The 16,069-nt window shown below is 46.2% G+C and overlaps 1 protein-coding gene across 1 annotated transcript; it reads left to right on the top strand.

The window, feature by feature from the left end:
* The first annotated feature begins 1,036 nt into the window (after positions 1-1,036).
* fastk (Fas-activated serine/threonine kinase) lies at positions 1,037-14,201 on the top strand. The gene is made up of 11 exons (XM_044368009.1): positions 1,037-1,220; positions 4,969-5,788; positions 5,927-6,272; positions 7,936-8,123; positions 8,783-8,931; positions 9,247-9,463; positions 9,558-9,717; positions 9,893-9,984; positions 10,092-10,779; positions 10,897-11,011; positions 12,844-14,201. Exons 2-11 carry the CDS (start codon positions 5,011-5,013, stop codon positions 12,928-12,930), a joined length of 2,820 nt encoding a protein of 939 aa, XP_044223944.1. The 5' UTR covers positions 1,037-1,220; positions 4,969-5,010; the 3' UTR covers positions 12,931-14,201.
* Positions 14,202-16,069: the final 1,868 nt, after the last annotated feature.

Genomic DNA, 16,069 nt, shown 5'->3' with positions numbered 1-16,069 from the left:
TTTCAAAAAAGAGTTGCATGGTCTGAGAGATGTTACATCATTTACAACAGTTATTCTTGTGATTTGTGATACTGAGTTATATAAATAAAATTGACTTGATTTCACTGAGCCTCAGAAATCCCCTCCGCTCAAAAATCAGTGTTTCTTCTTGTTCCCTCAGCTGGATGTTTGTTCGTCTCTGTGCAGTTTGTTTTCATTCATCTGCTGAAGGAGGAAAGTTTCTCTGAGCTCACTGAACTCTGACTTTAACACATGAACCTACAAGCAGGATTTGTGACATCACAACTTATTCTAGAGCCAATCAGGGTCCAGTATTCGACTGACACAGTGTGATGTGAAGCCTGCTGTCACAAACACTGAGAATCAACTTTACAGTGAAGGAGACATCTGGCGTCCAGCAGGAAAACTGTAGAAACAACAAAACTCACACATTCTGGAGTGTTAATGAGGGAGCAGTCATGATGTCATCTTAAGGATTTTTAAAGTAGTAATTTTTTTTTTCAACGATATATTTATTGAGTTTTCAACTTTTTATAAAGAAAAATGTAATGCATGCATAACTACTCTGTATAAATAAAATGATATGCACATACCGTATATACACATTTCTGATCTGATATACAGTATATGATCTATACATATTATGCACGCATAAACAAAAACAACCTCCCCCCCATTATTTTCCTCAGTGTCAGAGTGAAATCAATAACATGAAAGGCTCTTGATGAGACAGTCTGCATTATGTTAATTACAAAGTCTGTAGATACCTAAAAACTAAATTACTGGTGGGGGGTCAGACGCCCTTTAGCTTATTTTTCTGTATTTGCTATAAGAACATTTAATACTCTGCAAACATATTTCTCCACAGACTGAGCTGCTTTATTTATAATGATGATATAATAATAATAATAATAATAATAATAATAATAATAATAATAATAATAATAATAATAATAATAATAACAGCATCTTTAGTCCATATTCCTGCCTCCTCCTCACCAGCTGAAGGCGGTAAAGCTCCGTTCCACCGAACCTGAAGAAGAAGAAGAGGCCCCGCCCCCTTGCCGCTGCAGTTGCATGCCGGGTAAGAATGATGGCGTCTGCGGGCTGTGCGGAGGAATGAAGTGGCGGACCACTGCCTGTTTCCCCGGTGAACCCGCGCTGTCAGCGGCCTCAGCTGTTTCCTCAGAGCGGAGCTGCAGGTGTTACTGAGCGATGAGGTAAACTGTCACACCCGGGAACCCCTGCTGTACCCCGGGGAACGACCGGGGAACGATCGGGGAACGACTGAGGAGCAACGGGGAACGACCGGGGGAAGGACAGACTAATGCTAACAGGCTAACAGGCTAACTGTCAGCTGGCTCCACCAGCTGACAGTTAGCCTGTTAGCATTTTAGCTTGTGTTACTGTAGTGTAGTTTAGCTTTCTGCTAGCATGTAGCTCATTTAGCTTGTGTTACTGTAGTGTAGCTAAGCTCTCAGTTAGCATGTGACTCTGTTAGCTCCACGCTACGGTTAGCCGAGCTGCTAACTGTCTCCGCCGGCTGTCAATTAGCAGCGACAGCTAGCCGACTAGCCGCTAACTGATAACAACAAAACACACCGTCGGATCTTAAGTTAAAGCATGACGTCATCACATTTATTTGACATAAGTGGTGACGTGTCTGTGACGCCGCAGCGGGGTGCTACTTGCTAATTAGCCGACTGCATGCTAACGTTAGCATGTGGGCCCGGTCTGAAGCTCACAGGGAACAGGTGGGCTGCAGGGCTGTGACGTACAGGTGAGCTGCAGGGCTGTGACGTACAGGTGATCAGGTTCTAATTGATTGATCAGAGAGTCCATCACTCTGAGTCTCAGCTTCATGCTACTGCAGGTCACTCAGACCTATTAAAGATTAACTCTACTGATGCTTTCTACCACAGCTCACAGTCCTCATCAGTAAGAGACGCAGGTCGTGTCAGTGTCACACTGAGGCGTCTCTAAAAAACTGTCACACTGCAGATAAATGTTGGTGAATCGAAGCAGAGACGCCTTCAGTCTGTTTGTGTCTGGACGTACTAAAGAGAATGAGTGTTTCTCCTAAACTTTATTCAACAAACTGCACTTGAATGCATGAAATATGCAGGGCTGCAACTAATGATTTTTTTCTTTATTAATTAATCAATTAGTTGTTTGGTCTTTAAAATGGTGAAAAATGTGGATCAGTGTTTCCCAAACATGACGTCCACAACTCAAAGATATTCAGTTTACTGTCATAGAGACTAAAGAAACCAGAAAATATTCACATTTAAGAAGCTGAAATCAGAGAATTTGGACTTTTCCTTCTTGAAAAATGACTCAAAACGACTGATCAGTTATCTAAATAGTTGGTAATTAATTTAATAGCTGCCAAGTAATTGATTAATTGTTGCAGCTCCAGAAATGTATATTCTGAGTCATTTCATGTCATCTTCTGATTGGTTGGTTTGTAGTTGTAGCAGCAGTCACATGGTCAGAATTTGGTCTCACAGACACCAAAGATTTGACCACGTTTCTCTCAGAGCAGCAGCACGCTATAATCAGTCTGTCAGGAACATCAGTGACTTCCTGTTTATACAAACAGCAGCAACAAACATCTCAGACTCAACATTCAAGATTCAAGAAACTTTATTGTCACAAAGTTGACGCAGCTCAGTCAAAGACAGTAGAAACAGTAAAAACATCAAAGTAGATGTTTGAGTCAACATGTGAGAGAGTCTAGTCTAGTCTAGAGAGAGTCTAGTCTAGTCTAGAGAGAGTCTGGTCTAGTCTAGAGAGTCTAGTCTAGAGAGTCTAGTCAAGAGAGAGTCTAGTCTAGAGAGAGTCTAGTTTAGAGAGACTCTAGTCTAGAGAGAGTCTAGTCTAGAGAGTCTAGTCTAGTCTAGAGAGTCTAGTCAAGAGAGAGTCTAGTCAAGAGAGAGTCTAGTCTAGAGAGAGTCTAGTCTAGAGAGTCTAGTCTAGAGAGAGTCTAGTCTAGAGAGAGTCTAGTCTAGATAGAGTCTAGTCTATATAGGGTCTGGTCTAGTCTAGATAGAGTCTAGTCTAGTCTATATAGAGCCTAGTGTAGTGTAGATAGAGTCTAGTCTAGAGAGAGTCTAGTCTAGTCTAGAGAGAGTCTAGTCTAGATAGTCTAGTCTACAGAGAGTCTAGTCTAGCCTAGATAGAGCCTAGTGTAGTCTAGAGAGAGTCTAGTCTAGAGAGAGTCTAGTCTAGAGAGTCTAGTCTAGCCTAGAGAGAGCCTAGTGTAGTCTAGAGAGAGTCTAGTCTAGTCTAGAGAGTCTAGTCAAGTGAGTGTCTAGTCAAGAGAGAGTCTAGTCAAGTGAGAGTCTAGTCTAGAGAGAGTCTAGTCTAGAGAGAGTCTAGTCTAGATAGAGTCTAGTCTATATAGGGTCTGGTCTAGTCTAGATAGAGTCTAGTCTAGTCTATATAGAGCCTAGTGTAGTGTAGATAGAGTCTAGTCTAGAGAGAGTCTAGTCTAGTCTAGAGAGAGTCTAGTCTAGATAGTCTAGTCTACAGAGAGTCTAGTCTAGCCTAGATAGAGCCTAGTGTAGTCTAGAGAGAGTCTAGTCTAGAGAGAGTCTAGTCTAGAGAGTCTAGTCTAGCCTAGAGAGAGCCTAGTGTAGTCTAGAGAGAGTCTAGTCTAGTCTAGAGAGTCTAGTCTACAGGGAGTCTAGTCTAGCCTAGAGAGAGCCTAGTGTAGTCTGGAGAGAGTCTAGTCTAGAGAGTCTAGTCTACAAAGAGTCTAGTCTACAGAGAGTCTCGTCTAGATAGAGCCTAGTGTAGTCTGGTCTAGTCAAGAGAGAGTCTAGTCAAGAGAGAGTCTAGTCTAGAGAGAGTCTAGTCTAGTCTAGATAGAGTCTAGTGTAGGCTAGATAGAGTCTAGTCTATATAGAGTCTAATGTGGTCTAGATAGAGTCTAGTCTAGTCTGGATAGTCTAGATAGAGTCTAGTCTAGTCTATATAGAGCCTTGTCTAGTCTAGATAGAGTCTAGTGTAGTCTAGTCTAGTCTAGATAGTCTAGTCTAGTGTAGTCTAGTCTAGTCTAGATAGAGTCTAGTCTATATAGAGCCTAGTGTAGTCTAGTCTAGTCTAGTCTAGATAGTCTAGTCTAGTGTAGTCTAGATAGAGTCTAGTCTATATAGAGCCTAGTGTAGTCTGGTCTAGTCTAGATAGAGTCTAGTGTAGTGTAGTCTAGTCTAGTCTAGATAGAGCCTAGTGTAGTCTAGTCTAGTCTAGATAGTCTGTCTAGTCTAGTGTAGTCTAGATAGAGTCTAGTCTATATAGAGCCTAGTGTAGTCTAGTCTAGTCTATATAGAGCCTAGTGTAGTCTAGTCTAGTCTAGATAGTCTAGTCTAGTGTAGTCTAGATAGAGTCTAGTCTATATAGAGCCTAGTGTAGTCTAGTCTAGATAGTCTAGTCTAGTGTAGTCTAGATAGAGTCTAGTCTAGTCTAGATAGTCTGTCTAGTCTAGTGTAGTCTAGATAGAGTCTAGTCTAGTCTAGATAGAGAGCTGAGCTGGATGTGATGAAGGAAGCTCACAGGCACTGAAAGCTCCACAGGGATGACCTTCATGTATCTCTGCTTCAGTAAGTAAGGAGTCCTTGAGTTTAGAGCTGCAACCATCAGTCGATCAACAGAAAGAAAACTGAAAATCAGAAACTGTTTTCATAATTGATTAATTATTCTTGTAATTTTTTACCCAAAAAAACAAAAATCTTCAGCTTTTCTCAGATGTGGTGATTCAGAGTTTTCCTTCGTCACACGACAGTTAACTGAATATTTCTGAACGAGACGTTTAGAGATCTTTGACTTTGGAAATTATATAATTATAACACACACCTCACACACACACACACACACACACACATACACCTGAGTCCACCAGGTGTTTGCAGGTGTATTTCTGAACCGAGCAGCTCACCTGTTGTTTCTTCTTCTCTTGCGGTGTAGGAGTGGCGTGCTGTTGCCTCCAGGCAGCCTGGCTGTTGGACTATGCTGTGTTTGTCCACTGGGTGGCGCCTCCTGAGCCGAGCTCGACCCCCCCGCGCCACCGCTCTGTCCGTCACCATGTACGCCACTCGCCTGTACAGCACCGCGGGGGGAGGAGGAGGGGGCGGGGGAGGGGGCGGGGTTAAACCGGGGAGGAGGGCGGGGCTGGCTGTGCTCGAGGCGCCTCACACTCCACATCCCCACCTCCCCCACCACCCGGGCCCACCTCCCCCCGCCTACCCGCTGTACCAGGGCCGCCCCGACGGCCACCGAGGAGCTCACTTTCACCACCACTACCACCCCCATCCGCAGCCCGCCCACCTTGCCCCGCCCCCGCTGCCCCCCCACTACCAGCACCACGCCCACTTCCACGCTTACGGAGGCGGGGCTCCAGCTGCAGCGACCGCTGGGGGCAAGAAGAAGACGTGGAACTTCATCCATGAGAAGATGAGCTATGACACGTTCTTCACCATGAAGCGTCTGATTGAGCGCTCGCGGCGGCCCGACGAGGTGCTGCGCTGGGTCACTCAGAACCCGGCCAAGATCTCCCACAACCACTACCCCGTCGCCCTGCAGAAGATCGGACAGCTGCTCCAGGCCGCGCCGCCACGGCCTGGCGGGGACGCCGACAGCGAGGCTTCGGGAGGAGCGGAGGGGAGTGATGGGCGCCACATCCTGGAACATCAGGACTTCCAGACTCTCTGCAGCGCCATCGTCAACGACTGCGCAAAGTTCGACAACTTCAGCATCGTCAACTGTCTGTACGCCGTGGCAGCGCTCGGTGAGTCTGCTGGTCACCATGACAACAGCAACAGTTTATTGCTTTAACCAACTGTCATCGTCATGGCGACACCAGCAGGTCAGAGCAATAAACTGTGTGTGTGTGTGTGTGTGTTTCTGTGTGTGTGTGTGTGTTCAGGGCTCTCCAGCGACTCTCAGGTGGTCCAGGTGTTGGAGGCGGAGTCTCAGTCCAGACTGAACCAGTTTAACCAGAAGGATGTGTCGATGGTGTTCAGCTCCAGCATGAAGCTGCATCCTGGCAGCCAGCACCCGCTGACGGAGGCGTGCCTGGCCGGCCTGGAGAAGAACCTGGAGCGAGAGCGCCACCCGCAGACTCTCTTCCTGCTGCTGTCCTACTACAGACTCAAGTGGCGCTCACTACAGCCGCAGGAAGCAGCTGCAGCTGCGCCTGCGGGGAGCGCTGTGACTGCAACCACTGCTAACAACAACACACCTCCGAACCCTGAACAACTGCTCGCCAACAGGTGAGCAGGAAATGGACGCTGCCTGATGTAGGTTACTTCCACTGGTATGACGCGAAGGGTCAGATTGTGCTGCATTGATTTGTGCTGAATCGCGCCCGAGATGGACCGTCTCTGGAGTCGGGCCAAAGCGCGCCCGATCCACCGCCAAACCGGTTGCTGTAATGTCTCACCAACTGTGGCCAACCCGTGATGACCTCCAGGGTTTCGTCTATATTCATTCCGCACCTGTTTATTTCACATAATCATTAATATCAACAGGCTACTAATAACTTTCAGCAATAACACCTGACGTTACAGTGGAATTATTAAGCAACAAACAACAGCAAAGTTAGCAACAATGGGTTAGCCTAACCTGACGACGCTAAATAGAGAAATAGAGAAATGTGGCTGCTGAGTCTCCCGAAGGAACGGCATCGGTTCCTCTGAGGTAACGTTACTGTGCACCGACCGCAGGAACGGCATCGGTTCCTCTGAGGTAACGTTACTGTGCACCGACCGCAGGAACGGCAGCGGTTCCTCTGAGGTAACGTTACTGTGCACTGACCGCAGGAACGGCAGCGGTTCCTCTGAGGTAACGTTACTGTGCACTGACCGCAGGAACGGCAGCGGTTCGGCACTGTACTCCGGTTAAAATAAATTAAATATGGTTGGCAGTCAAAATGAAATAACTCATAGTCGTCCTGGAGATGACGACGTCATTGCACTTAGTTTTCTTTAGTTTCTTTACAGTCAAACTGTGGTGAAAGTCGGCCTCAAACTAAAACAAAGCGGCGTGTGCGGATGAATATGTGGGTGGTTCGGTTAGCCGGCTAACTGCCCTGGATGTAGTTCACCATGCAGTCGCCGTAATGCTGCTTCAGGCGGCTACTTTCTGTGTTTATTTTTGTTCAGACTCAGTAAAAATGGTGTTTATTTGGGCAGATGTCTGAGACTGATGAGCCTTGTTCTGTGTCACATCCATGAGATACATCAGGTTGAAAACAACCAGAATGTTAACAGAAATGAAGAGATGACTGTCAGAGAAACAACTGCAGCTGATTCCTCCTTATTTATTTTTATTGAATTTTATTAGATTTATAAAAAGTTGAATGTTTGTAGCTCAGATTTACAGAAGTGACCTGAGAGACGTCTTTATTCCCTAAATGTGTCTCATACAACTGTGATTTATGAGGCTGATTAATTCAACTTTATTAATCACCACCAGATCATCAGACACACAATAGATTTAGAGGCTATAAGGCTAAAAACTATATGATGGTAATAAATACATTAATAACTATAATATAAATACACACAGGTGGTAATGAGGATTTTTACTAAAAGATAAAACCATTAATATACTCTAATTTCTTAACTGATCCGTTAATTAATCCCATATTTAAGGTGAATACTAGTAAAATCTTCTAACGTAAACCAAAACACCTTTAACTCATCACTAATGGATTAGTCAAATATTTCCAGTTAATGTGGAAATTAAACTAATAAACAGTCCAGTTATTGATGAAGCGTTTAGTTTTTCACATTAATGGATAAGTTGAGGGATTCCTTGGCTGTTTTATTTTAAGGAAGCACTACAGAGGTAGATTCAAGCTGTGACACGTATATGAAGTTGATTTCTGTATATTTATCATTAAATAAACGTCTCTCTGTCCTCCATGTGTAGAAAAATCCTGCGTCTGGTCAAACACACTCTGGCCAGTGTGAGCGGCGTTCGTGACCAGGAGATGGCGCTCCTGGACGAGATGTTGGCGGCGTGCGCTCGAGAGGCGAGCAACAAAAGTTTGGAGTTGATCTTCAGCTCCCACCTGTTCTACCAGAACCGACAGGAGAGGTTCATCAGCAGCCTGGCAGGTCTGTTCCTCACCTGCTGTCTCCTCCAGGAGCTTCACTGCTTCTGTCAGCATTCAGGCTGAAAGTGTTTGATTCTGCAGCAGCTTTTGTGATAAATAATGTGATTTATTTAAACTGGTACCAGTGAAGAGTCGTATGTAACGACTTCCTGCAGATCACAGAAACAACTATATTTCAGCTGAACATGAGAACCATGAGGACTCAACGTTCTATAAACAGAAAATACTGTACTTGAGTTCCATTTATAACCTTTATTAAATAAACTTTCAGCTCAACATCAGCAGCAAATAAAATCATCAATAATATTAAAATAAATCTAGTTGGATGTTTATGTTTGAGGCAGATTATGTCTCCTGACTCACTGAATCAAACCTCATCTGGGAACATTTGGGAACATTTGGGAACAGTTTTGCTCGTCTATGGCATCGTGTTTGTTGACAGGTGAGATTTGTCCATCTTCCACGTGAATGACATCAGTTGCCGCCACACCAAACGCCACGATTGGTCCAAACCACAAGCAGCTGCTGATTCAGATGTTTATGTGGAGATTTCTTTGATTCACGTTAATGAGTTTGATCGCAGCCTGAGTGGACGGTCTGTCTGCTGGTCATGTTTCCTGTGTCCGACCACGTCACCTGTTGCGTGTTGCTCTCTAACAGAGGAGCTGCCGAAGAAGGTGGACAGCATCACGCCGTACACGATGGCTCTGATCGCCAAGTACATCGCTCGCCATCGCCTGAGAGAGACCCGCCTGCTCGACACCATCGCCGACTTCCTGGTGAAGAAAGCCGAGTACCTGGACAGTAAGGTGAGTACTACACACTGAGTACTACACACTGAGTACTACACACTGAGTACTACACAGGTAGTACCACACACTGAGTACTACACACTGAGTACTACACACTGAGTACTACACTTGGACAGTGAAGGGAGGACGGGGCAGGTGGTCATATATGAATATTTGGAGTTATATTTGTGCACAATGGAACATTTTGAGCGCTGAAAAAGTTTTTTGCTAGAAAATAACATATAAATAACATATAAATAACATATAAATAACATATAAATAACATATATGTGGTGTACAGGTGTCAGCAGGTGTGTGTGTCTCTGTCCTCAGGTGATCCAGAAGCTGGTGTTCCCGTTCAGCAGGATGAGTTACCGTCCGTCCGGCGAGCAGCAGTTCTTCTCTCGGCTGGAGGAGGTGGTGGAGCTGAAGGCGCTCAGCTCGCCGCTCGCCACCGTCAACATCCTGATGTCTCTGTTCCAGCTGGGACACTTCCCCGGCCTGGTGCTGCACCGCGTCTTCTCCTCTGCGTTCATCAGCAACGTCACTAGTCAGTACCAACCCGTCAATACTGACCCATTACTGCCTGCAGGGTCAGCCGGGTGCCTTACTGTGGCTCTAACCGCTCCCTGTCATCCCCGCAGACAGTCCGTACGCTCTGATCGTCCGGCGCTACCTTTCGCTACTGGATGCTGCTGTGGAGCTGGAGTACCGCGAGTACACGGGGCCACGACTGCAGGACGCTCACAAGGTGCTCATGTTTGACCACGCACTGACTGCTGACGAGGTCAACCGCAAGTACAGGTAACCGTCTCCAACCTAGTCTGACTGGTTCTGACATTAATTTGGTTCTGATGGATTCTTCTGGCTGGTTCTGTCTTGTTGGGACAAGTTCTTCAGGCCTGCTGTAACACGTTTTGCTGCTGAGTCATGACTGGTTCTGACTGGTTCTGGTTGTGACAAATTTGTTTCCTGTCAGTTATAAAGGTCTGGTGGCCGAGGCTCTGCGACAGCTGGTTGGAGAACAAAACTACAAACAGGACGAAGTACTCGCCCCGGGATACTACACAGGTACTATACAATAAATACTACAGAGGTACTACACAATAAATACTACACAGGTATTACACACGGAGTACTGCAGTTTTTGTGTGTCATAACCTTCTGTTGGTGTCCAGACTTCGTGCTGTGGATGGACTCTTCTGGTCGGGTTCTGCCCGTGCGACCTGGCGCTGGTTTGGCCCTCAGCATCGTTCCTCCGTCCTGCGTCGCCGTAGCGTCCAAGCCAGCTGACGGTGCAGTTACTGTGACCTCAGAGTTCCAGAAGTTCTCTCCATTTGTGGCACTGGAGGAGGGCGGTGAGCCTCCGCTGCAGCCGAGTGGGGCCATGGAGCCCAGGTCTTTCCTGCCCCACCACATCCGCAGCACGGCGGGGGCCACAGTGACCTCGGGGGCCCCTCGGCCCGGGGCTAACGGCGGCCCCTTGGATTATGGGCCCTACTATGTCCCTGCCACTGAGTATTACTCCGGTCTGGCCAAGGAGCATTCGCTGGAGAGCCAGGACAGCTCCACGCTCAGCAGCCCCCCCTCTGACAGCCTGGCCCCGCCCGGGGCCCAGGGGTCTGCAGGGGCCACCGCCCCAGACTCACTCTTCCAGTTCTCCATTGGGAAAATCCTGGAGGACGAGGGGGGGGCGGGGGCCCCTGCGGGCCAGGGGGCAGACTGCGAGCTGCCGGGGTTCTATGAGGGAGTGACATACCCTGAGGGGTCCGGGGCCGACAGAAGGCCCTCATCACCGCCACAGCTCCACCCCCCTGACCGGCCGGACCCCGACAACCCCCCAACAGACCAGAGACAGATCAGGAGGTCAGTCCACCCGAGAGTCTCAATAAACCTGATCGGACCAGGTTCTCAGGAATATCCAGTAATGTCCCGATGTGTCAGAGTGAGGACGGGGACTCTAACTGTGTCTGGTCTCTGCAGGGTCATCATGTCCGTGAATGACAAGTGGCATTACTGCCACAACTCGGAGGTTCTGGTGGGTTCCCGAGCCATGAGGGATCGCCACCTGAGGCTACTGGGATACATAATCTTGCAGGTCAGCTGCCACAACTCACTACTCACTACTACCCACAACTCACTACTACCCACAACTCACTACTACCCACAATTCAAAGCTACTCACAACTACTCACAACTACTCACAACTCATAACCACTCACTACTACTCTCCACTTGTAACTACTCACTACTTCCCACAAACTCACTACTACTCACAACTCAAAGCTACTCACAACTACTCACAACTCACTACTACTCACCACTCGTAACTACTCACTACCCTTAACTACTCACTACTACTCCAGGCCTGGAATTAAGTGATTTTTAGGGTGAGGCCCTTTGATAAATACAAATTTATTGGGGCACTGAGGCCAAAACCGGCGTCGCATGTAGTTTTAAATGAGGAAAGCCGCGACGGCCAGTTCAAACTGGGCCAACAAACTGGCCGTCTGGGTAGTTCATTTTAGAAGCAGCATTACGGCACCACTCCAGGGCATCGACAGCACTGGTCGCTTGACTGAGGAGTAATTCCTGCCCTGCTACTCACAACCACTCACTACTACTCACTAACAACTACTCACTACTACTCACTAACAACTACTAACAACCACTCACTACTACTCACTAACAACTACTAACTACTACTCACTACTACTCACTAACTACTACTCACTAATTACTCACTACTACCCATTACTACTCACTTACTACTCACTACTACTCACTACTACCCATTACTACTCACTTACTACTCACTACTACTCACTAACTACTACCCATTACTACTCACTTACTACTCACTAACTACTACCCATTACTACTCACTACTACTCACTAACTACTACTCACTAATTACTCACTACTACCCATTACTACTCACTACTACTCACTACTACCCATTACTACTCACTTACTACTCACTACTACTCACTAACTACTACCCATTACTACTCACTACTACTCACTAACTACTACCCATTACTACCCACTTACTACTCACTTACTACTCACTACTACTCACTAACAACTACTCACTACTACTCACTAACAACTACTAACAACCACTCACTACTACTCACTAACAACTACTAACTACTACTCACTACTACTCACTAACTACTACTCACTAATTACTCACTACTACCCATTACTACTCACTTACTACTCACTAACTACTACCCATTACTACTCACTACTACTCACTAACTACTACTCACTAATTACTCACTACTACCCATTACTACTCACTACTACCCATTACTACTCACTTACTACTCACTACTACTCACTAACTACTACCCATTACTACTCACTTACTACTCACTAACTACTACCCATTACTACTCACTACTACTCACTAACTACTACCCATTACTACCCACTTACTACTCACTTACTACTCACTTACTACTCACTACTACTCACTAACTACTACCCATTACTACCCACTAACTACTACCCATTACTACTCACTACTACTCACTAACTACTACCCATTACTACTCACTACTACTCACTCACTACTACCCATTACTACCCACTTACTACTCACTTACTACTCACTTACTACTCACTACTACTCACTAACTACTACCCATTACTACCCACTAACTACTACCCATTACTACTCACTACTACTCACTAACTACTACCCATTACTACTCACTACTACTCACTAACTACTACCCATTACTACTCACTACTACTCACTAACTACTCACTAGATCCGGGTCCTGGACTGCTGGAAGGTGGATGTGTTCTCTTTGATGTAGCTGTGCTAGCAGTGTCCCCCTGCCTCTAGTCCTCGTGCTAAGCCAGGCCAACAGGTGGTGTACTGTAGTGTGACCTGTCTGTTTTGTCCCCTCTCAGCTGCCGTACCACGAGCTGGAGAAGCTGAACGGCATCGAAGAAGTGAAGCAGTACCTGCACAAGAAGCTGCTGGACGTCCCGCTATGACGCTCTGTGTGTGTGTGTGTGTGTGTGTGCGTGCGCGTGTGTGTGTGTGTGTGTGTGATGTCATGGCTGGTTTGGGTTGGTAGTTTGAATCCTGGTCGGGGTCAGAGGTCAGCAGACGTCCTGCACATGAATCTTCTGTTTGTTTTATTAATTAATTTGCTTTTCTGTCACAAACTGAATATTTTGGGTTTTGTTGGTTCGTTTTCAGTTTTGTGACATTTTATAATGTAAAGAACTGGATCATTAATTGATCAGAACATTGATGTGCAGGTCGACTCCCATCAGGCTGTCCAGCTCTTTAAAGGACCCCCTTACTGCTTTCTGACCTCTTTCCAAATCAGCCATCAGCTTTCAGAATGATCTTCTTCCTTCCAGCCAGCCGGCGGTTTCTTCTCACCTCTGTAAGAATCAGCAGCCGCCAACCAAACTCTTCTGAGCGTTTAAGAAAACATTAGTTTTATGTACAAATATAAGTGTTGAATTATATTTTCAGTTCTGCTGTTTATTTTATTTTAATGTCGTTTTTTTGCCTAAAAACAGTCAAATTTAGTCTAAAAAGTATTAGAATCAGCCTTTGAAGATAAACCCAGAAATATTACCGCCGTGATGTCATATTACAGCCTTCATCGGGTCATGTGTTCATCAGGTGCTTTAATAACGCCATGGTGCGTTCAAAGACACTCTGATTAAATGATGACCTCTGTTATTCAATAATCAAACCAAGACGATAAATAATCGTTAACCTTGGACGTTGTCTGTCATTAAAAACATTTTCCTGGCTGCTCTCACCTGTGCAGGTGTGCTGGTGAGTTGATTTGTGAGGTGTCATCAGAGAGCAGCGGATTGGTCCTTTAATGTGTGTGTTGGCGTGATCTGATTGGTCGCTGTGTGGATGAACAAACTGGTTATATCTTTTGTTTGTTTAGGGGGTGGGGGGTGGGGAGTCCCTTTTTATAATGTTTGGTAACCGTGGAAACGATGATGATGCATGTGTGGGACTGCCAGCATTTTATAAAATCAGACTGTGGGGAGAGCAGTGGCTGATGGGTAATGTAGTTCTGTGTATGCGCACGACTGTATGGCAGGGAGTGGAGGTGTGTGTTACCATGGTAACGCAGTGTGTGTGTGCCAAAGCAGGAGGAGCCGGTGATTACTGTTGGGGGTCAAAGGTCAGATTATTTATTTGTGTATCAGGTGACGGACTGACGGATGTTTGTTTATATTCTATAAATCTATTAATTCAAATGTCTATAAAACTGAAACAAACTCAACTCGCCTGAGTGTCGTTTTTTCTGATGTCATAGTAAACCTTCATGATGTCGCTGACAGGTGTGCGTGTGTGTTACAGGTGAGTGTGTGTGTTACAGGTGAGTGTGTGTGTTACAGGTGAGCGTGTGTGTTACAGGTGAGTGTGTGTGTTACAGGTGAGTGTGTGTGTTACAGGTGAGTGTGTGTGTGTGTGTGTGTGTGTTACAGGTGAGTGTGTGTGTGTTACAGGTGAGTGAGTGTGTGTGTGTGTGTGTTACAGGTGAGTGATTGTGTGTGTGTGTGTGTTACAGGTGAGTGAGTGTGTGTGTGTTACAGGTGAGTGTGTGTTACAGGTGAGTGTGTGTGTGTGTTACAGGTGAGTGTGTGTGTTACAGGTGAGTGTGTGTGTTACAGGTGAGTGTGTGTGTGTTACAGGTGAGTGTGTGTGTGTTACAGGTGAGTGTGTGTGTTACAGGTGAGTGTGTGTTACAGGTGAGTGTGTGTTACAGGTGAGTGTGTGTGTGTGTTACAGGTGAGTGTGTGTGTGTGTGTTACAGGTGAGTGTGTGTGTGTGTGTGTTACAGGTGAGTGTGTGTGTGTTACAGGTGAGTGTGTGTGTGTTACAGGTGAGTGTGTGTGTTACAGGTGAGTGTGTGTGTGTGTTACAGGTGAGTGTGTGTGTGTGTGTTACAGGTGAGTGTGTGTGTGTGTGTGTTACAGGTGAGTGTGTGTGTGTTACAGGTGAGTGTGTGTGTTACAGGTGAGCGTGTGTGTGTGTGTGTTACAGGTGAGTGTGTGTGTGTGTGTTACAGGTGAGTGTGTGTGTGTGTGTTACAGGTGTGTGTGTGTGTGTTACAGGTGAGTGTGTGTGTGTTACAGGTGAGTGTGTGTGTGTTACAGGTGAGTGAGTGTGTGTTACAGGTGAGTGTGTGTGTGTGTCTTACAGGTGTGTGTGTGTGTGTGTTACAGGTGAGTGTGTGTGTTACAGGTGAGTGTGTGTGTGTGTGTTACAGGTGTGTGTGTGTGTGTTACAGGTGAGTGAGTGTGTGTTACAGGTGTGTGTGTGTGTGTTACAGGTGTGTGTGTGTGTTACAGGTGAGTGTGTGTGTGTTACAGGTGTGTGTGTGTGTGTTACAGGTGAGCGTGTGTGTGTGTTACAGGTGAGTGAGTGTGTGTTACAGGTGTGTGTGTGTGTGTTACAGGTGAGTGTGTGTGTGTGTTACAGGTGAGCGTGTGTGTGTGTGTGTGTTACAGGTGAGTGTGTGTGTGTTACAGGTGAGTGTGTGTGTGTGTGTTACAGGTGTGTGTGTGTGTGTGTTACAGGTGAGTGTGTGTGTGTGTGTTACAGGTGAGTGAGTGTGTGTGTGTTACAGGTGAGTGTGTGTTACAGGTGAGTGTGTGTGTGTGTTACAGGTGAGTGTGTGTGTTACAGGTGAGTGTGTGTGTTACAGGTGAGTGTGTGTGTGTTACAGGTGAGTGTGTGTGTGTTACAGGTGAGTGTGTGTGTTACAGGTGAGTGTGTGTTACAGGTGAGTGTGTGTGTGTGTTACAGGTGAGTGTGTGTGTGTGTGTTACAGGTGAGTGTGTGTGTGTGTGTGTTACAGGTGAGTGTGTGTGTGTTACAGGTGAGTGTGTGTGTGTTACAGGTGAGTGTGTGTGTTACAGGTGAGTGTGTGTGTGTGTTACAGGTGAGTGTGTGTGTGTGTGTTACAGGTGAGTGTGTGTGTGTGTTACAGGTGAGTGTGTGTGTGTTACAGGTGAGTGTGTGTGTTACAGGTGAGCGTGTGTGTGTGTGTGTTACAGGTGAGTGTGTGTGTGTTACAGGTGAGTGTGTGTGTGTTACAGGTGAGTGTGTGTGTGTGTCTTACAGGTGTGTGTGTGTGTGTGTGTT

The sequence above is a fragment of the Thunnus albacares genome, chromosome 12 (genome assembly GCF_914725855.1).
Source record: "Thunnus albacares chromosome 12, fThuAlb1.1, whole genome shotgun sequence".
In the NCBI taxonomy this organism is placed as follows: Eukaryota; Metazoa; Chordata; class Actinopteri; order Scombriformes; family Scombridae; genus Thunnus; species Thunnus albacares.
This window is presented reverse-complemented; position numbering and strand designations above follow the sequence as displayed.